Consider the following 23057-nt stretch of genomic DNA (forward strand, 5'->3'; position numbering starts at 1 on the left):
GCCATGTCTGCACTCGGACATGTCTCCTTGTGAGGTTTCCCATTCCTGTGCCTAATTCAAGCTCACCGCTACAGCGATCGCGCTGTTGTATACGTTTGTCATACAGATTTTACATATGATCTCAGTTACCATTCCAAGTTACACATTCACGTTCCCAGTTATAGCCTATATTATAATTTGTCTGCCTGCCTGTAGCTTAAACCAAATGAAACTATAGCCAACATGTGAGCTTTGAGTGAAATGTTAATCAATATTTAAAAGACAAAATATCCCCCGCTGTGCCCCGCTGCGCATGTGCGGGGGAGAAGGTGTCAGATCGTCTGGAGCTCAGAGGGGAGAGAGTGGCCAATGGAATAGCAGGGAAAAAACGGTCATTTTGATCTGAAGTCAGTCTGAGTTGGTAGATGGTCTTACTGCAGTCATGCGAGTGCTAATGGCTGGTTGGCACAACGCACTGAAGGGATGTGTCCCCAGGCAGTGGTGGAAGAAGTACTCAGATATTTTACTTAAGTAAAAGTACGATACCTCAAATATTCAAAAATCACCAATACTATTTCAGAAGGCTCTCCATTTCTGTTTATTAGCAAAATGTGAAGAGGCTGATTCAAGACATTAGAACAATTGGAACCACATGTGGTTCGTTTGGACTCTTAACTGACTCAACCAACGATGATAACGACCAATGTGCTATTAGCAAAACAATGGTGTAGCAGAATGACATTCAGGAAAACTTCTTTATATAATGAATATCTCAAATATTCAAATAATCATAATAATCACAATAACAAATACAATATTTTAGAAATCTCCCCACTTCTGTTTGGCAAACTCTGCAGGCTCATTAAAGACAATTAGAACAGCAGTCATAATGAAGAATTACACAGTAAAGTCCTTCAAGTACAACTCATTAGAGTGTACACATGAACACAACATGTGTACAGTGTAATGTACAGTATGTGAGACTTATGAAAACATCTACAGTCCAAGCAGGCTGCACTGGATGAGGGGAGGGGCTCACTGGATGAGGGGGAGGGGCTCACTGGATGAGAGGAGGGGCTCACTGGATGAGGGGAGGGGCTCACTGGATGAGGGCAGGGGCTCACTGGATGAGGGGAGGGGCTCACTGGATGAGGGGAGGGGCTCAGCAAGGTGGGACGGTGTTCTTCTTATCTCTGTCCGAAATGTACCAGATGTCCCATCGTTACACCTTCGTTACACCTTCAAACAGCCCCCACATTGTGGGATGGTTCCTCAGCCGGCATAGGGCCCTGGAGCTGAACCGCTGTGTGGTCACCTGACCTCCTTAAAGGGACACGTGTAGCCGGGGTCAGGGGTCACCGCTGGTCCTCAGAGACGCAGCGGAAGCCCAGGTTGGACGCTGAGCTGTCTGGAGTGTTCTGACTGCGAGCTGCACAGCGGTACCTGTAGCAGTATGACTGCAGAGAGAGAGGGAGAGAGAGAGAGTCATGTACCTGTAGCAGTATGACTGTAGAGAGAGAGAGAGAGAGAGAGAGAGAGAGAGTGAGTCATATACCTATAGCTAGGGATGGGCAATATTATCGATTTCGCGATATATCACAATATCTTTTTCCGCGATACTATATCGATACTCTAGGCCGTCGTATCCCGAAATATAAAAACATTTATATCTTTTTTTTTATTAAGCTTTTGCAGATACAGGCTTTATGAAAAAACATTCAAAAAACCTATCACTGATCTGCAGCTACTCATATGTAGTGTATATATTGTATATATCGCAATATGTATCGTATCACAATATATCATGATATCGCAATATATTGTAATATGTATCGTATCGCAATATATCATGATATCGCAATATATTGTAATATGTATCGTATCACAATATATCATGATATCGCAATATATTGTAATATGTATCGTATCACAATATATCATATCACAATATATTGTAATATGTATCGTATCACAATATATCATATCACAATATATTGTAATATGTATCGTATCACAATATATCATGATATCGCAATATATCGTAATATGTATCGTATCACAATATATCATGATATCGCAATATATTGTAATATGTATCGTATCACAATATATCATGATATCGCAATATATTGTAATATGTATCGTATCACAATATATCATGATATCGCAATATATTGTAATATGTATCGTATCACAATATATCATGATATCGCAATATATTGTAATATGTATCATATCACAATATATCATAATATCGCAATATATTGTAATATGTATCGTATCACAATATGTCATGATATCGCAATATATTGTAATATATATCGTATCACAATATATCATGATATCGCAATATATTGTAATATGTATCGTATCACAATATATCATATCACAATATATTGTAAAATGTATCGTATCACAATATATCATATCACAATATATTGTAATATGTATCGTATCACAATATATCATGATATCGCAATATATCGTAATATGTATCGTATCACAATATATCATGATATCGCAATATATTGTAATATGTATCGTATCACAATATATCATGATATCGCAATATATTGTAATATGTATCGTATCACAATATATCATGATATCGCAATATATTGTAATATGTATCGTATCACAATATATCATAATATCGCAATATATTGTAATATGTATCGTATCACAATATGTCATGATATCGCAATATATTGTAATATATATCGTATCACAATATATCATGATATCGCAATATATTGTAATATGTATCGTATCACAATATATCATGATATCGCAATATATTGTAATAAATATCGTATCACAATATATCATGATATCGCAATATATTGTAAAATGTATCGTATCACAATATATCATGATATCGCAATATATTGTAATATATATCGTATCACAATATATCATGATATCGCAATATATTGTAAAATGTATCGTATCACAATATATCATGATATCGCAATATATTGTAATATATATCGTATCACAATATATCATGATATCGCAATATATTGTAATATGTATCGTATCACAATATATCATGATATCGCAATATATTGTAAAATGTATCGTATCACAATATATCATGATATCGCAATATATTGTAATATATATCGTATCACAATATATCATGATATCGCAATATATTGTAATATGTATCGTATCACAATATATCATGATATCGCAATATATTGTAATATATATCGTATCACAATATATCATGATATCGCAATATATTGTAAAATGTATCGTATCACAATATATCATGATATCGCAATATATTGTAATATATATCGTATCACAATATATCATGATATCGCAATATATTGTAAAATGTATCGTATCACAATATATCATGATATCGCAATATATTGTAATATATATCGTATCACAATATATCATGATATCGCAATATATTGTAATATGTATCGTATCACAATATATCGTGATATAATCGTATCGTGACCTAAGTATCGTGATACGTATCGTATCGTGAGATTCTTGCCAATACCCATCCCTACCTATAGCAGTATGACGAGAGAGAGAGAGAGAGATCATTATATATATATATATAGCACCATATTGGGTCTACTCGGTCTGTGTCTCAGAGGAGGGCTGTGGCCAATTCAGAAACCTGCCTACCAGTGACATCATCGATGGGGAATCCAAGCTAATAGAAACAGCAGGCTTTCTATTCCTGGGAAGTTAGCGTGATATAATGGATGCCATTGTTCTCGCGTTAATACAAATCTAAATAAAACAATTGAAATCTTGTTTTAAAAAAAGAACCCTGGCCAGACTGTAGGTCAGCTATTTTTGCAGAGCGACACTGCCGTGCGCCGAAGCATAAATGAGTCTTAACTGGGAGCTCCTCTCGTTACAAATCACCCAAAACCTACGACAGATTAACTTGGATTATTGGCCTTTTGTCATAATAAATAATAATAACAGTTTAGAGCTGTTACCGTCTCTCTGTTTTCACTTGCATCTCAACCTCTTATAACCTGGAATACCTATTTTTTGGCATGTCATTGTAAAATAATCAAATAAAATTCCCCCAAAGTTCTAGAATTCGCAAAATGTAAAAGAATTAAATAAAATAAAATCCCCCCAGTTTAAAATAATTAAAACATTTCTAATAGCAGATCTGCAAGCTCACATCATGGTTCACATCATGGTTCATTGTTTTTTTTGCTATTTGTCGCACGATGGAAATATATAGGGCTGAAGTAGTTAAGATGCCTGTCTAATTAGACCCTCCAGAAAAACACGGACTAAAATCCTTGATTTCGCGGTGAAATATGTGGAGGTTTTAAGTGATGTTATGTGGTGAAATTGCGAAATATATGAAACATAAGAAAAGTTGCAAAATATGAGAAAACATCTCAATATTATGCAATGCGATGCGACACGCCCTTTTTGAAAAAAAGTTACCCACGCATAATTATGCTCATAGTCACATTTTTCTGGAGGGTCAACAAGGAGAGTGACAGCTTTGTAACCAGACTCGTACCTTGTGACACATGTAGGATCCTCCCTTCTTCACCCGATCTGTTCCTGACGGAGGTCCTGTCTAGAAAGAGAGATAAATAGAGATAAAGAGCTGTAAATAAATACTACCAGAGTCGATCCATTTAACACATTAACTGCCAAAGACGTAATATTACGTCATCATGGTGTTTTTAATGATCACGCTAGAGGGCGCTCTTCGCCAACCCATGAATGATGCCTTGACTTCCAGAGAAGGATCCACCCGGAAATGACGTCATCTAAAACATTGTCACCCCGTCCGCTACAATGTTATCAGATTTATAAAAACACATTTATCTCTGATTTATTTCGAGCTATTATTCAACTGCTGATAACTACAGAACGGACCATCACGGTTACAATGTTTTTTTCCGTAAACAAGACATTGTTTGTTTACATCCGGGTTGAAAAAAACAACAACATTGTGGATCGTCAAAAATACTCAAAATAAGGTAAAACCTGGCAATTAATGTGTTAAATGTGCTTTTGGCTGTGCTCGGGTGGCGCAGCTAATATAAATAAATAAAAACCAGCAATTACTGGGTTGTGTTGAGTTGTAGTGGTGTTGTGTTGTGTTGTGCGTACATACACGGTTGTGTTGTTGTGTAGTGTGTACATACACGGTTGTGTTGTTGTGTAGTGTGTACATTACATACAGGGTTGTGTTGTTGTGTAGTGTGTACATACAGGGTTGTGTTGTTGTGTAGTGTAGTGTGTACATACAGGGTTGTGTGGTGGTTGTGTGTAGTGTAGTGTTGTGTAGTGTGTACATACAGGGTTGTGTAGTTGTGTAGTGTGTACATACAGGGTTGTGTAGTTGTGTAGTGTGTACATACAGGGTTGTGTAGTTGTGTAGTGTGTACATACAGGGTTGTGTGATGGTTGTGTGTTGTGATGGACAGTCCACCAATCAGAGGTCCACTCCCATGCGTTCCCCACCATGTCATACAGGCCAAAACCGTTGGCAGGAAATGACATCACCTGTAAAATGAATATTAACAGGAAATGACATCACCTGTAGAGTGAACGTTAACAGGAAATGACATCACCTGTAGAACAAACGTTAACAGGAAATGACATCACCTGTAGAGTGAACGTTAACAGGAAATGACATCACCTGTAGAATGAATGTTAACAGGAAATGACATCAACTGTAGAATGAACGTTAACATCAACTACTTAACACAGTAATACTGTACAGATACAGAACCAGACAAAACTTCAAACAGTCCATGACTTTATGCACTATTCATGAATAATAATGTGAATGTTAAAGGACCACTTCACCCATTTTCAACCTCATCTTCTAATGCTGATGATAAATTGGCATCATGTCTGTTACTCACTCTTTGTCTCAGAGGAGAGCTGTGGACACTTCAGAACCCTGCCTACCAGTGACATCATCATTAGGCAGATTTTCTTTTTCAAACAAGATATATATTTTTCTATTTACGTAGATTTTTATTAACGTGAGAACAATGGCTTCCATTATATCATGCTAACTTCAGGGACAGAAAGCCTGCCGTTTCTATTAGCTTGGATACCCCATCGATGATGTCACTGGTAGGCAAGTGTCTTAACTGTCCACAGCCATCCTCTGAGACACAGACCGAATAGACATAAATGGTACCATATTATAATGAGCATTAGTGAGGACCAATTATATGAAGATAACAGGATAACAGACAGTAAGTGATTGGTTGAGCTGGAGTTTAGCCCCACCTCCCCCCAAAACACCATGCAATGGCATTCTGTCATAAACTTGTGAATGGGGCTTTAGAATTTAGCATTGTTAGCTAGATAAATGTATTTGATTCACCATTGATTTGATCACCATAATCTGTGAGCTGCAGGTTGGTAATGTTTTACAGAATGGTATATAGGCACAGAATGGTAAATCATGTTGTGGGGACTGCTCTGCCTCCGAGTAGGTCAGTATCTCCTGATTACGCCCCAATGAATGGTCTGACAAATCGCGGGTAATGTTTTACCAACCGTTAAATGACCGTTAACTTCCTGTTGCAGCAGTGAATGAGAAACCAACTTCCTGTTTCACAACACAGGAACCACACCTGCTTCCCTGAACTGGCAAAAATGTGACACTGTCATCATTGTTGGATTCATGTTACTGTGTATTTTCAGACATTTAACCACTCAAACCCTCAATACTTGACCTTTCATTCTGTACTTGCTCTTGCTTCTGCTCTTTTTTTCCCTCTACAGTCTACACCAAACCTCAGCTAAAGTTCTCAGAATAGGGATGCTACCTATCACACAAAGATTTGGGGACCCCCCTGTGGTAACTCTGACGACCCCTAGGGGTCCCAGAACCCCTGTTGAAGACCCCTGCCCTATAGACGAATCCACAGAACGGCATTCATAACTGCGGTGTCAAGCGGCAGCCACTCTGCACCGCAACACCTCAGTTATGATTGCCTAGAGGCAGCGCGTCTGTGGATTCGTCTATACTGTATGTACAGTGCCATGAACCCCTATATATTACATCAAATCTCTTCATTTGACATGGCCAAATAAGGAGAACAATACATGTTGGGATCTCTCTCTCTCTCTCTCTCTCTCTCTCTTACAGGTGAAGTAGTGGTGAAGCCGTCCTCTCCAGTGTTGTGTGAGGGGAACTCTCCCTGCCACAGGTTGGCGTAGTGATGACCTTTAGGGGTCAACTTGTTTCCCCAGGGGAACAACCTGAGGAGACCAGACACACACACACAGTGCAGTGTGAATGATTCATACATGTGTTTATATGGACAGAAATACATACAGTATACATGACCATGTAATGTGTATGTATCTGTCAAAAGTCTTTTTGTGTTATCCTTTTAGCATAACCTTTGACGATTCAGACCATTCATTGGGTGTTATCAGGACATACTGACCTACCGACGGAGATGACTTGTATAATGGTCTGATAAAACGTGATAATCTCCCATTCAATGCATTGATAGCATTCGAAGCCGGCGTTTATTTATAGTTTCAACATCTATTTTCTTAAATCAAGCTTAAGACAACAAATAAAGGTCAGTAATGAATGGATATTCACCTGTCCTTCAGTCCGGCCCTGCATGCATGCTCCCACTCTGCCTCTGTGGGGAGTCTCTTATGGAGCCAAGAACAGTAGGCTACCGCGTCTGCCCAGGAGACATGGACCACTGGATGGTCTAATCTGTAATAACACATGATACATGGACCACTGGATGGTCTAATCTGTAATAACACATGATACATGAACCACTGGATGGTCTAATCTGTAATAATAACACATGATACATGAACCACTGGATGGTCTAATCTGTAATAACACATGATACATGAACCACTGGATGGTCTAATCTGTAATAACACATGAGACATGGACCACTGGATGATGTAATCTGTAATAACACATGAGCAGTATTCTAATGCAAGGGTCCCCAAACTTTTCAGGTTGCAACCCCCCAAAATAATCATATTTGAACTGTGGACCCCCCAAAATAATCATATTTGAACTGTGGACCCCCCAAAATAATCATATTTGAACTGTGGACCCCCCCAAAATAATCATATTTGAACTGTGGACCCCCCAAAATAATCATATTTGAACTGTGGACCCCCCAAAATAATCATATTTGAACTGTGGACCCCCCCAAAATAATCATATTTGAACTGTGGACCCCCCAAAATAATCATATTTGAACTGTGGACCCCCCAACATAATCATATTTGAACTGTGGACCCCCCCAAAATAATCATATTTGAACTGTGGACCCCCCAGCCTGAAGCATTTGGAATTGTAGGAGTTGAGGCATTACATTTGGTTGGACTCTGTTCCACAGATAAATATTGTGAAATTAGCCGAACTACAAGCTCACAACGTGGCACGATTCTTTAAAAAAAATTACAGGAAAAGAAAAAAGGGATATTTACTCCTGAGATCCATAAAAATGGGTCTGTGACCCAAAATATGGTCATGGCACACATTTTAAAGTGGATTCCATCTCATATAATGTGGGGTATTATTCATAAGGTGGTGTATTATATACTAATATCATGTGGTGTATTATTATTAAGCCCCTCCTACCTGTCAGTGACAGAGGACTCTGGACCTTCAGGATGCTTCCAGTACGCTCCTTTCACTGGCAGCCACCAGGGGGCAGCAGCCACCTGATAGAGAGAGAGAGACTTTAGCCTGGTGATGAATCTATCAGAACTCCTGATACTTTCACATGCACTGTTTATCACTCACGAGCTGGCGTTCATGGTCTGCGACGTGAATGTTTTCCTCTCGCGTGAAATCTCGCGTCTCGCGAGATTTCCCATCCTCGGCTCACTGCGCTCCTCGGGAAATCTCGCGAGACGCGAGATTTCACGCTGCATGTGAAAGTATCAGGAGACACCATGAGGAGGATTTGTGGGAAAAAAAAGAAGTTTGGAGCTGTGGAATTAGGCGATTTTCACTAAGACACGCGCCTCCCACTATTCCAATGTTGGGGGTCGACCAGACTCACAGACAGGGGAATCGCTGGAAAAACTCAACGCCACTTCATAACTCGGTGAGTGAGTAACTACACATCAAAGATAACACTTAAAATGTCCGGATTTCTCCTTTAAACCAATAGTTCTTAAAGTAGGGTCCGAGGACCCTCCAGGGGTCCTTGAGAGGGTTCCAGGGGGTCCCCAGTTTAAAACAATAAAATGTTTTCCGGCTATTTCGCTACAGCTGATCTAAAAGCTCACAACACATTAGGTGATGCATCAGTGAGCTTGTATATCTGGTATTTTAGAAGACAAAAAAAGTTGACAAATCTTCTTTTATGGGAGGCTCTGGCACAACATCTTTTTAAATGGGTCCACATCCACATATACATTTTCGGGGGCTCCTTGACTCCCAAGATTTGAACCCGGGTCTGTACTCGGGTTCAAGGGGTTAATGTACAAATAAGTATCCTATCACACAAAGAGTGCCTGTCAATCATCCTCCAAACAGGAAGTAGAACCGCTTGAAAAACAAAGCATGTGACCTTCTGCCCCCGAGGGCTCCCGGTTGCTATGACGACCACCCAAGGTTTATGTCCAGCTGCGAGTGATTACGTGCGTGTGTGTGTGCGTGTGCGTGTGCGTGTGCGTGTGCGTGTGTGTGTGTGTGTGTGTGTGTGTGTGTGTGTGTGTGTGGCTGTGCGCTATGCAGGTGTGAGAGATGTGCCAAGACAAACTCCTCGCAGGGAGAATTATGTATTATTATTATTATTAAAGCCTGTTCATCATTTTAATAGTTTTAACAGGCCTGTTAGTGTAACAGAGTTGACTCCATTTAGCTGTTATCATTGTGGTTTAATACCAATGTGGAACAGGAAGTCAGCTGGATATGGGGCAATGTTGTCGTTGTTTTTTGTTTAATATAAGAGTTAAATAGCTCTATATTGTGATAGTAATCATTACTATAGTGTTTGTTCAGTAACAGTGTTAAATAGCTCTATATTGTGATAGTAATCATTACTATAGTGTTTGTTCAGTAACAGTGTTAAATAGCTCTATATTGTGATAGTAATCATTACTATAGAGTGTTTGTTCAGTAACAGTGTTAAATAGATCTATATTGTGATAGTAATCATTACTATAGAGTGTTTGTTCAGTAACAGTGTTAAATAGATCTATATTGTGATAGTAATCATTACTATAAAGTGTTTGTTCAGTAACAGTGTTAAATAGCTCTATATTGTGATAGTAATCATTACTATAGAGTGTGTGTTCAGTAACAGTGTTAAATAGCTCTATATTGTGATAGTAATCCTCAGACTCAGGATATAAGAGGTTGGGTCAGTAATGTTTAGGATGTTCTGAACATGGGGATTAATTACGGATCACATCTTTAACACCATACAGCGTTGAATCAACAGAGCAATACTTACAGCTTGGGTGATTTGTCTTTTCAGCGTCTCACTCAGGATTCCCTCAAACACAAAGGAGTCTCCATATCTCTCTGCCTACAAGCAGGAGGACAAGAGATGACTGAAATGAAGTTATTTCCTCCAGACAAGAGAATTAAACAAAAAGACCCAATAAATACTATATGGCAGAACTCTCACCAACTTTAAAAACAATAGACAGTCAATACCTATATTTCAGCCTTTTATTTTGTTGTGACTGACAGTGTGACTGAGTTCTTGTTGTCCTAGTCTAGTCTTCATGTCTTGTTCTGTGTTGTTCTTTATCTTTTTATCTTTCTTGGGACTGTGCCCCGGGCCAGTGTAATAACTACACATCCTGAACATATGAACCTATTTTGTCCAGAAGTAAATGCTCAATGCTGACACTGTGTTTTTGTCAGGTCAAAATAAAAAGGTGAAATTGAGGCTCTGCCTTCTGTCTGTTTTTAAGGACTTGGTGAGACAGGTGAAGCTTCCAAACATCCTACAGGCTGTTGAGTGTTTTTAAATACATGTTTTAAGAACAGTTTCATTCTAGATGCTAGGCTCATCTAACTCCTCCATTTCAAAATTCAATTAACCACTTAAGCCCCATATCTCTGCTGTCAGGCAGAAACCAACTATGTCCAAAATATGAACCTGTCAGGAAATGAAAAAGAAATAAAAAAACATGTTTTACCCAAATCCAGCTCAAGTGGAATTAGGAGGTTTTTGACCATTAATGTCAAGATGTTGTTTAGTCCATCATTGATTAGAATGAGAAGGTGGAGTCAGGAGGTTTGACTGACAGTTTGAGGATCCAATGGAGTTAGGAGGTTTAGTCAGAAGAGCTTTTTAATACTTTTCATTGGTTCAATATTTGTAAAACCCACACACAGACGTGAAGGCTGTTCAATAGCACTGATTAACCCATTGACTGCCAATCGCGTAGATCTACGCGAACCTATTTAAAGCCGCCACGTGCCAATCGCGTAGATCTACGCGTTTGATCCACTTCAGTTTCCGGTAGCACCACCGGAAACAGAATTATTCGGGTTCCGGTTTTTTCGATCGTATCCGCTTCCTGTCTGGGATCCTGTCTAAAACTCTATTATCTCAGGGGTTTTTTTTTCTCCTCGCTGATCACTGTTTATCGTTCACCGCTGTATCTTCAAGATGGCGGCTCGGATTTGGAAAGGGTTTTCGCTGGCCGTTTCACACAGATCCCCTGTGTGTTTAGAACTCGCACTTTTAACTTATTTAGCAAGGTCTGTGGCGACATGAAAAAAACAAAAAACAACAATAAAACGCTGGCACTGGTGAGTAGGCCTACATGATATTAACCTCTGGCATGGAATGTGTTAATTAAAGATAATAAAACCTCGGTGGCGTAGCCCGTAGAGTTGACAAAGCTCTCAAACTGTGTGTTGGTGACCTCCTGGACGTCCATGTAGAAGGGGTCCACATGGACCCTCCTCTGAGGACCCTCCCCATCCGGGGGGATGCCGGGGTCATCAGTGCCCATCAGGAACTCTCCCCCAGGGACCAGAACCATCTAGAACATTAAACACAGCTTATAGGATTATTATTAAATATAATAATGAATCAGAACCATCTAGAACATTAAACACAGCTTATAGGATTATTATTAAATATAATAATGAATCAGAACCATCTAGAACAGGGGTTTTCAACTGATTTTGACCCAGGGACCACCATCCTGACAAAGAGCAACCTGGGGACCACCACTATTGTGCGTGGTGGGTCCATCATAGACCCACCGCACTTCTTTCCCGATATCCGATATTCCGATATTGTCCAACTCCTAATTTCCGATACCGATATCAACCGATACCGACATATGCTTTCTCACCAAAAGTCAACTAATTGTCAGGAACATCACATATCTAATCAAATAAAATAGCTATAATATCAACATAATATCTAAAAAAAATACAGTGATTTTGTTTGTTTTCAATGAAGTGAGTCCTGTGACTCAATGGTCCCACTAATCTTAGATTAGATGTTGGCCTATTTGACAGTGCAGAAGCATAATTGCTTTTATGCCTTTAAAGGCATACTAGGTAACGTTTTCAACAAAACTAAAGTTAAATTGTATATATTTTGTGAGTGGCAAAAGTTTCACTACACCCACTCCATGAATTTCACCCCCGGAAGCCTTTTATTTATATATTTTCTATTGAACGTGGACTGGGGGGACTTTCCCGGGAAAATGACGTTCCTGGCCAACGTCATGACGTCGTGGCCGACGTCCTGGCCGACGTCATGACGTCGGCCAGGAAATACCGCAACGGTTTCCTGTTTGGCCAGGAACTACCGCGCTAATAACAAAAAGGAACCTCACGCTGATTTCAAGAGAATGTAGGATTGGAAGATCGAAAAAGAATAGAAAAAGAAAGCACAGCTCATGGTAACTAATGCTCCACTGGCTAAGAGAAACGATCCGTAGATAGTATAAAACAATTAAAAGATCGCTTTTTGAAAGGCTTCCGGCTTCCGGTGAAAACGAATGGAATTCTGGGTAATCGAGGACTACGGAAATTGTATGCAGTGACGGTAGTGACCAGCAGAGGTTGCTAAAAATAGTTATTTGTGATTCTGCATTGTACAACTTTAACATTAACGAGCGTCAACAAGTGTCAGCTGGACACAGACACACACACCTGTCCTCTGCAGTGCTCTAATTTGAAAGTGACTGGGGTCTGTCTCTTTTCTCAGCAAAAGCCCTTGAATATGATGGAATATGAATATGAATATGAAGGATTACTGTGATTATGGAAAGCTCACATTTCATATCACACACACACACACACACACACACACACACACACACACACACACACACACCATATAGTGAGAACTCCTGAAACTTGTTAAAAGCAAAAAAATAAATAAAAGCTTGACATTTTTTTTAAATTGTGAATGCATGGCCAGGGACCACCAGTGGTCCAGGGACCACCAGTGGTCCAGGGACCACCGGTTGAAAACCCCTGATCTAGAACATTAAACACATAGCTTTTGTATTAGCTCATTTTATTTTCCCTTGTTTATTACCTTTGTGGCATTCTTGTTTTTATTGTGCATTCTGTCCTATAAGCACTATAGAAAAGTGCTATATAAATAAAGTTATTATAATTTAAATGGTAAAAGGCAGAGAGAATCACGTGTCTTCTACCTGACTGTGAGTCTCATGATGATGTCTGTCCAGAAGATGACCTTCAGATGGAACGACATCGTTGGCCGTTCTGGAGTATTTCACTGCGGGGTCTCCATCTTCATCATCATCGTCTTCATCATCATGCTGGTGGTCTCTCTGTCTGTTCAGGTTGTGTCCACCACAACCACAGCCTGATGTAGGGGTCCCAGGTGTAAGGGTGAGGGTCCCAGGTGTAGGGGTCTCAGATGTAGGGTTGAGGGTCTCAGATGTAGGGGTCTCAGATGTAAGGGTGAGGGTCCCAGATGTAAGGGTGAGGGTCCCAGATGTAGGGTTGAGGGTCCCAGGTGTAGGGGTCCCAGATGTAGGGTTGAGGGTCCCAGATGTAAGGGTGAGGGTCCCAGATCCAGGGGTCTCCTCATCTTCCACTGCAACGGGTAGATGATCTGTACCTGTAACAGTGGTGTAAAGTAAGTACATTTACTCAAGTACTTGTATTTAAGTACAATTATGATGAGGATTTTTTTTTACTTTACTGGAGCATTTCCATTTTTCAATACTTTTACTTCTACTCCACTACATCTCAGAGGCAAATATTGTACTTTTACTCCACTACAATTATTTGAAAACTAGTTTTTTGTAGATTTGTATTATTATTACTTACAACACATACATTAACCACTTCAGCCCTAAATACATTTTGGTGGATTTTTCAAATGTATAAAACATCATTTGAAAATAGCAGATCTACAAGCTCACAATGCGTTGCGATGCAACGCATTGTGAGCTTGTAGATCTGCTATTTTCAAATGATGTTTTATACATTTGAAAACTTGTGAAATGGGACATTCTGCACAATGAGTACTTTATACTTTAGGTACTTTATAAGTACATTTTTTATACCAGTACTTTTGTACTTTTACTCGAGTACATTTTTTAATTCCAGACTTTTGTAACAGAGCATTTCTTATACATTGCAGTATTGATACTTTTACTTAAGTAAAAACCACTGACCTTCAACACATGAGTACAGACTGTTCAGTAGAACTATCCATAAAATGTAACGGAACAGCATTATGATCATAATAATAACACAGTTATTATTATTAATAATAAACTACACGCTCACACTGCTCACAGACATGGCAACGCTTCCGCAAAATCACGTGACCAACCAGCTGGCTCACTGGTAACCCTTTAGTGTCTGACAGGACTCTCCTCGATCTGTCACGGGCGGAACTTTACCCTGGTTTTTGCATGTTTTCCATTTACGGTTGAAACGTAACATAAACGTTCACATTTCAAATATAAAGTGGTTTAACACATGGCCACAGATGTTAAAATGATGGACGGGTGGGTTTAAGTACCCAAATCTTCCGTTTTTGTTCAATAAAAAGTATTTTAATCCAGTCAATGGCTATATTTTCCTCATAGAGTTATGTTGTATCAGAGGTGCAGTACACGTACCAACCGCTATGGTCGCGAGGTTGAAAGCATAAGGTGCAGCTATGGAGTGCAACTAAAATGGCCACCAATCCGATTAAAATGCTTTTTTATTGAGCAATACAGAATAAACGGGTACTTTTGAGGACCCGTACATAATTATAACATCCATGGCCATATGATAAGCACTTTATATCTGAAATATAAACGTTTATGTAGATGTAAAGATGTAAGTAGATGGAGAAAGTCTAAACACTAGGTTGTCCATTAAACTATAGAATATCCTTTAGCAAAATGTAGCTGTAGTATACAACCCTCGTAGACGTATTTATGATTCTGACGTTTTCAATCTACGAGAGTTGTAGGGTGCACTTCCCATAGTGACCTGGACTTTCTGCACTATGCCCCGTAGACACTCCAAACATTGTACAAAATGAAAATAAAGGTGCTTACCGCCGAGCCCCAAATGTTAACTGGGTCTACGGGGTAGTAGTGTAATGTAATAATCCATATCTTTCAATAAAGAAGTGTTTTAATGCCGTCTGTGGCCGATTCTGTCGGAAGTTGCCAATGGGCGGTAGTGACGGGTAGTGAGGGGGCGCATCCGGTGGAACCCGGAATTACACTAAATGTAAACAGGAAGTAAACGAGGGTGAAAAAATGGCGTTCGGCCACAGACGGCATTAAAACACTTCTTAATTGAAAGATATGGATTATTACATTAAACTACTACCCCGTAGAGCCAGTTAACATTTGGGGCTTCGCGGTAAGCACATTTATTTTCATTTTGTACAATGTTTGGAGTGTCTACGGGGCATAGTGCAGAAAGTCCAGGTCACTATGGGAAGTGCACCCTACAACTCTCGTAGATTGAAAACGTCAGAATGATAAATACGTCTACGAGGGTTGTATACTACAGCTAAGCAAAACGTAAACAAGGAAATTGTAGTTCTGTGTTCAGGACTTCATGTCCCGTGGTGCTTAGAGGGCGGAAGAAGGAAGGAGCAGGACCAGTGCAGAGAAAACTACATTTCCCAGAATGCATCAGTGATAGGTCGCAGCTGACAGAGAGCAGCTCTTGGCATCCAGCCCACCAGCCCAACCCCCCACAGGAGCGTCTGTTCTCGGCTCCACAGGCAGCGGGGAGTCGGTCCAACATTTATTAGATCTATAAACCCTATAACCTGAGGATGGATGTATATATCCCACCGTACCGGGGTGGTGGTGATGAAGAGGAATAACTTATAACTTTATAATCATGTTCTTCTGTTTCTGATCCAGAAGAGCTTCTGTCCGTTAGAACCATCAGATCTAACAGACCATCAGATCTAACAGACCATCAGAGGTAAAGTGGATGCAGATCTAACTTATTGTCAGTATAGTGGAAGAAAAGTACTCAATTAAGTAAAAGTATCGATACTGCACTGTAGAAGTACTCCGTTACAAGTAAAAGTCCGGAATTAAAAATGTACTTGAGTAAAAGTATTGGTATCAAAATGTACTTAAAGTATCAAAAGTTTAAAAAAAATACTCGTTGTGCAGTGAGCATGTTTTGTAATAATATTCAAAATCTACAAAGTAACTAGTAACTAAAGTTTTCAAATAATTGTAGTAAAAGTACAATATTTGCATCTGAGATGAGATGTAGTGGTGTAGAAGTAAAAGTATAGACAATTGGAAATACTCCAGTAAAGTAAAAATACCTCAAAATTGTACTTAAGTACAGTACTTGAGTAAATGTACTTAGTTACTTTAAACCACTGCTATCTTGTCTGTTTGTGCTGCTTAATGTTTGGGGGGGGGGAGGGGGGGGGTGTTCCAGTTTAAATCAGTGTTTATGAAACATTAATGTTCATGTTTTTCATTATATTATGTATTTGACGGACCCCCTATGTTAAATGAATTAGTGCCACAGCAGGGAGGAGGGACCCCCATGTATTTACATAAGATGATGAAGGTTTGTCACATCTTTAGGAAATAAAAGCTTGAGATGAAGCTCATAATACAATGTGTGGAGAGTTGTAGATATGAGATATTGTCTAATAATAACAATAGTAACAATATAAATAAAACTGGGCTTATAAAGTATCTAAACTCTTCATCATTTAGCTAGTGACCCCCAAAAAGCACGACCCCTGGGGGGTCCCCGGACCACCGTTTGAGAAGCATTGTGTTAGAATGTGATGGAGCTGTTTCCTTGTATGGTAAATGGAACAAATTATGAATGAATGAATGTAGCTCTGTTACACTGCACCAGTGGTAAGGGAATAGTACTCAATTTTTTTTTACTTAAGTAAAAGTATCAATACTGCAGTGTAGAAATACTCTGTTACTCTGTCTGTAAGTAAAAAAAAGTTATTAAAAATGTACTAAAAAGTACTAAAAGTAAAAGTACTCATTGTGCAGAATGTCCCATTTCACAAGTTCAAAATGTATAAAAAAAATCTTTTGAAAAATATCAGATCACAATGTGACACATTGTGAGCTTGTAGATCTGCTATTTTCAAATAGCCCATGCATGAAACGGGGCTGAAGTGGTTAATGTAATAATAATAAAAAAAAGTAACTAGTAACTAAAGTTTTCAAATAATTGTAGTGGAGTAAAAGTACAATATTTGCCTCTGAGATGTAGTGGAGTAGAAGTAAAAGTATTGAAAATGGGAAATACTCAAAAGTGTACTTAAGTACAGTACTTAAGTAAATGTACTTAGTTACTTTACACCACTGCACTACACATAGTGCTCTTCTAATAGGCTAGTTGAGTAAAGTTGGAAATAGATTGAACTATTCAGAGTAACATTAGGCTTAGATTGTGTGTGTGTGTGTGTGTGTGTGTGTGTGTGTGTGTGTGTGTGTGTGTGTGTGTGTGTGTGTGTGTGTGTGTGTGTGTGTGTGTGTGTGTGTGTGTGTGTGTGTGTGTGTGTGTGTGTGTGTGTGTGTGTGTGTGAGAAAGCAGTGATTGTTGATTGTTTGAAATGTATATTAGGATAAATAAGCTCTTGAATAACTGCTGTCATCAGTGCATTCATTGCCATTATCAGCATCACATTAGATCTTTAGCATCAGTAGCTTATAAACAACATAGACATAAATCAATTAGATCTACTGTGCATATTCTGCATTATACACTTTTCTGACCCTTTCATGTTTGTCACATTTTGTTATATTGCTATTATTTCCCTCTTCATTCTACTCACAACACTCCACAATGACTAAGAAAGAAAAAAACTGTTTTTTTTAGTGTTTTATAACTTCTTCTCTCCATATTCTTTCGTAAATTAACGCTCTACTTGATCACACCACAGCTTCACACAAGAGCATGATAAGAAGCAGATCCACACGTTTAGAGCTTGTAGATCTGCTAATTTTGGCATTTAACAAAAAGTGAAAAGTAACAGTTTTGGACATAAATAGATTAAATGTCTAAAACTGTAAATTGTAGCCTTTGTGACGACACTTAGTATTATAATGAGCTCTGCTGGTCTATGAATGGAGTCGCCTGTTGCTTCATTTAATACAGAGGTCTGTCTTCAACATTTTTCAGGTCAAGGACCCCTTAACTGAGAGACAGATGAAGCAGGGACCCCCCACTACATATTGTATAGATGAGGGACCCCTTAGCTGAGAGAGAGATGAAGCAGGGACCCCCCTAGCTGAGAGAGAGAGAGAGAGATGAAGCAGGGACCCCTTAGCTGAGAGAGAGAGAGAGAGATGAAGCAGGGACCCCCTTAGCTGAGAGAGAGAGAGAGAGAGAGATGAAGCAGGGACCCCTTAGCTGAGAGAGAGAGAGAGAGAGAGATGAAGCAGGGACCCCCTTAGCTGAGAGAGAGAGAGATGAAGCAGGGACCCCTTAGCTGAGAGAGAGAGAGAGAGAGATGAAGCAGGGACCCCCTTAGCTGAGAGAGAGAGAGATGAAGCAGGGACCCCCTTAGCTGAGAGAGAGAGAGATGAAGCAGGGACCCCTTAGCTGAGAGAGAGATGAAGCTGGGACCCCTTCGCTTAGAGAGAGATGAAGCAGGGACCCCTTAGCTGAGAGACAGATGAAGCAGGGACCCCTTCGCTTAGAGAGAGATGAAGCAGGGACCCCTTAGCTGAGAGACAGATGAAGCAGGGACCCCTTCGCTTAGAGAGAGATGAAGCAGGGACCCCTTAGCTGAGAGACAGATGAAGCAGGGACCCCTTCGCTTAGAGAGAGATGAAGCAGGGACCCCTTAGCTGAGAGACAGATGAAGCAGGGACCCCTTCGCTTAGAGAGAGATGAAGCAGGGACCCCTTAGCTGAGAGACAGATGAAGCAGGGACCCCTTCGCTTAGAGAGAGATGAAGCAGGGACCCCTTAGCTGAGAGAGATGAAGCAGGGACCCCTTCGCTTAGAGAGAGATGAAGCAGGGACCCCTTAGCTGAGAGGGAGATGAAGCAGGGACCCCTTAACTGAGAGGGAGATGAAGCAGGGACCCCTTAGCTGAGAGACAGATGAAGCAGGGACCCCTTAGCTGAGAGACAGATGAAGCAGGGACCCCTTAGCTTAGAGAGAGATGAAGCAGGGACCCCTTAGCTTAGAGAGAGATGAAGCAGGGACCCCTTAGCTGAGAGGGAGATGAAGCAGGGACCCCTTAGCTGAGAGACAGATGAAGCAGGGACCCCTTAACTGAGAGAGAGATGAAGCTGGGACCCCTTAGCTGAGAGACAGATGAAGCAGGGACCCCTTAGCTGAGAGAGAGATGAAGCAGGGACCCCTTAGCTGAGACAGAGATGAAGCAGGGACTTCCCACTACATATTGTATAACATTGTGTTGCAGATTAAACCTTTTCATAGATTTCATAGACAGATTCATAGACTATCAGTGTTGTGTGAAGTACTGGCTTTTGTTTATATCAGACATTTAACAACTTAAACCGTCAATACTTAGTAAACCTGACCGTTGGCTCTGTACTTGATGTGCTCTTTTTTCCCCGCGACACCAAACGTCTTTGCCGAAAATAGCTGATCTACAAGCTCACAACGCCTCGCACGCAGCGCGAGGCGTTGTGAGCTTGTAGATCAGCTATTTCCGGCCAATGTTCCCCTCAGAATAGGGATTCCAGGGTTGAAGTGGTTAAAACAATAAATCCATATCGCACAAATATTTGGCGTCACCCCTGTAGTAACTCTGAGGACCCCATAGGGGTGCCGGACCCCCTGTTGAAGACCCCTGATTTATTTCATTGGACATAACCACACACGCGGCCTATAAAGTAGAACCAGATTTCTGGGTCTGATTCAGGTTTTGGATTCTTGTCATGGTTTGACTAATATCTGTTTTGTCATAAGGTTATTTTTTTGTCACAAGTTCACCAATAGCGTACAAGCGCACAATGTTGTGAGCTTACAAGTAGATCTGCTATTTCTTTGAAAAAAGTGCCATCATCTGCATAATTAATTGCAGGTGTGTGTGTGTGTGTGTGTGTGTGTGTGTGTGTGTGTGTGTGTGTGTGTGTGTGTGTGTGTGTGTGTGTGTGTGTGTGTGTGTGTGTGTGTGTGTGTGTGTGTGTGTGTGTGTGTGTGTGTGTGTGTGTGTGTGTGTGTGTGTGTGCGCGCAGCGCGCGTGTCTAACAGCATTGTCATGGTAACAGCATTGTCATGGTGGTACAGAAGTGGGCTGGCCCAGGCTTAAGTTGGACCACTCTTGTAAATGAATGAAGTGTAGAGTTAGTTCCTTTGTGGAGATGAACCTTAAGGCTGCTACACACAACCCCTCCCACTCACTCAGATCAGCTGAGAGAGTCCTCTCTTAATGTCAGGAACTAGGTAGAAAGCGAGTGTGTGTGAGAGAGAGAGAGAGAGAGAGTGCTGCTAGAGAGAGAGGAACTATAACCTACAGGTTCCAGAGGAAGTACAGTATGGTAACAAAACTCTTTTTTGTTTTTGTTGTCATATTGTCTAATAATAACAATAGTAACAATATAAATAAAACTGGGCTTATAAAGTATCTAAACTCTTCATCATTTAGCTAGTGACCCCCAAAAAGCACGACCCCTGGGGGGTCCCCGGACCACCGTTTGAGAAGCATTGTGTTAGAATGTGATGGAGCTGTTTCCTTGTATGGTAAATGGAACAAATTATGAATGAATGAATGTAGCTCTGTTACACTGCACCAGTGGTAAGGGAATAGTACTCAATTTTTTTTTACTTAAGTAAAAGTATCAATACTGCAGTGTAGAAATACTCTGTTACTCTGTCTGTAAGTAAAAAAAAGTTATTAAAAATGTACTAAAAAGTACTAAAAGTAAAAGTACTCATTGTGCAGAATGTCCCATTTCACAAGTTCAAAATGTATAAAAAAAATCTTTTGAAAAATATCAGATCACAATGTGACACATTGTGAGCTTGTAGATCTGCTATTTTCAAATAGCCCATGCATGAAACGGGGCTGAAGTGGTTAATGTAATAATAATAAAAAAAAGTAACTAGTAACTAAAGTTTTCAAATAATTGTAGTGGAGTAAAAGTACAATATTTGCCTCTGAGATGTAGTGGAGTAGAAGTAAAAGTATTGAAAATGGGAAATACTCAAAAGTGTACTTAAGTACAGTACTTAAGTAAATGTACTTAGTTACTTTACACCACTGCACTACACATAGTGCTCTTCTAATAGGCTAGTTGAGTAAAGTTGGAAATAGATTGAACTATTCAGAGTAACATTAGGCTTAGATTGTGTGTGTGTGTGTGTGTGTGTGTGTGTGTGTGTGTGTGTGTGTGTGTGTGTGTGTGTGTGTGTGTGTGTGTGTGTGTGTGTGTGTGTGTGTGTGTGTGTGTGTGTGTGTGTGTGTGTGTGTGTGTGTGTGAGAAAGCAGTGATTGTTGATTGTTTGAAATGTATATTAGGATAAATAAGCTCTTGAATAACTGCTGTCATCAGTGCATTCATTGCCATTATCAGCATCACATTAGATCTTTAGCATCAGTAGCTTATAAACAACATAGACATAAATCAATTAGATCTACTGTGCATATTCTGCATTATACACTTTTCTGACCCTTTCATGTTTGTCACATTTTGTTATATTGCTATTATTTCCCTCTTCATTCTACTCACAACACTCCACAATGACTAAGAAAGAAAAAAACTGTTTTTTTTAGTGTTTTATAACTTCTTCTCTCCATATTCTTTCGTAAATTAACGCTCTACTTGATCACACCACAGCTTCACACAAGAGCATGATAAGAAGCAGATCCACACGTTTAGAGCTTGTAGATCTGCTAATTTTGGCATTTAACAAAAAGTGAAAAGTAACAGTTTTGGACATAAATAGATTAAATGTCTAAAACTGTAAATTGTAGCCTTTGTGACGACACTTAGTATTATAATGAGCTCTGCTGGTCTATGAATGGAGTCGCCTGTTGCTTCATTTAATACAGAGGTCTGTCTTCAACATTTTTCAGGTCAAGGACCCCTTAACTGAGAGACAGATGAAGCAGGGACCCCCCACTACATATTGTATAGATGAGGGACCCCTTAGCTGAGAGAGAGATGAAGCAGGGACCCCCCTAGCTGAGAGAGAGAGAGAGAGATGAAGCAGGGACCCCTTAGCTGAGAGAGAGAGAGAGAGATGAAGCAGGGACCCCCTTAGCTGAGAGAGAGAGAGAGAGAGAGATGAAGCAGGGACCCCTTAGCTGAGAGAGAGAGAGAGAGAGAGATGAAGCAGGGACCCCCTTAGCTGAGAGAGAGAGAGATGAAGCAGGGACCCCTTAGCTGAGAGAGAGAGAGAGAGAGATGAAGCAGGGACCCCCTTAGCTGAGAGAGAGAGAGATGAAGCAGGGACCCCCTTAGCTGAGAGAGAGAGAGATGAAGCAGGGACCCCTTAGCTGAGAGAGAGATGAAGCTGGGACCCCTTCGCTTAGAGAGAGATGAAGCAGGGACCCCTTAGCTGAGAGACAGATGAAGCAGGGACCCCTTCGCTTAGAGAGAGATGAAGCAGGGACCCCTTAGCTGAGAGACAGATGAAGCAGGGACCCCTTCGCTTAGAGAGAGATGAAGCAG

At 40.1% G+C, this 23057-nt stretch overlaps 2 protein-coding genes across 2 annotated transcripts in view; one reads left to right on the forward strand and one right to left on the reverse strand.

Moving 5' to 3' along the window:
• Nucleotides 1-714: 714 nt before the first annotated feature.
• Nucleotides 715-14743, reverse strand: LOC308082860 (formylglycine-generating enzyme-like). Its single transcript, XM_080424921.1, has 10 exons — nucleotides 14611-14743; nucleotides 13618-14048; nucleotides 11803-11976; nucleotides 10425-10499; nucleotides 8597-8679; nucleotides 7580-7702; nucleotides 7110-7224; nucleotides 5389-5502; nucleotides 4505-4564; nucleotides 715-1436 (listed from the first exon to the last, which is right to left on the reverse strand). Exons 1-10 carry the CDS (start codon nucleotides 14678-14680, stop codon nucleotides 1335-1337), a joined length of 1347 nt encoding a protein of 448 aa, XP_080281047.1. The 5' UTR covers nucleotides 14681-14743; the 3' UTR covers nucleotides 715-1334.
• A 1460-nt stretch (nucleotides 14744-16203) lies between these two features.
• The window catches only part of LOC308082952 (inositol 1,4,5-trisphosphate-gated calcium channel ITPR1-like), a 144763-nt gene continuing 137909 nt past the window's right edge, over nucleotides 16204-23057 (forward strand). The window contains exon 1 of the mRNA XM_080425032.1: nucleotides 16204-16384. The gene's annotated coding sequence lies outside the window, so the exon portion shown is untranslated. The remainder of the gene's footprint in view (nucleotides 16385-23057) is intronic.

The sequence above is a fragment of the Gymnoscopelus braueri genome, assembly GCF_963280865.1.
Source record: "Gymnoscopelus braueri genome assembly, chromosome: 3".
NCBI classification, from domain to species: domain Eukaryota; kingdom Metazoa; phylum Chordata; class Actinopteri; order Myctophiformes; family Myctophidae; genus Gymnoscopelus; species Gymnoscopelus braueri.

Coding starts and splice junctions, on each gene's coding strand:
- LOC308082860 (XM_080424921.1), bottom strand. CDS start 14,680: ATGATCATAATGCTGTTCCGTTACATTTTATGGATAGTTCTACTGAAC. Junction 10,500..11,802: donor CTACGGGCTACGCCACCGAG/GTTTTATTATCT, acceptor TCCTGCTTGTAG/GCAGAGAGATATGGAGACTC. Junction 4,565..5,388: donor CACAACCATCACACAACCCT/GTATGTACACAC, acceptor CTCTCTTTCTAG/ACAGGACCTCCGTCAGGAAC.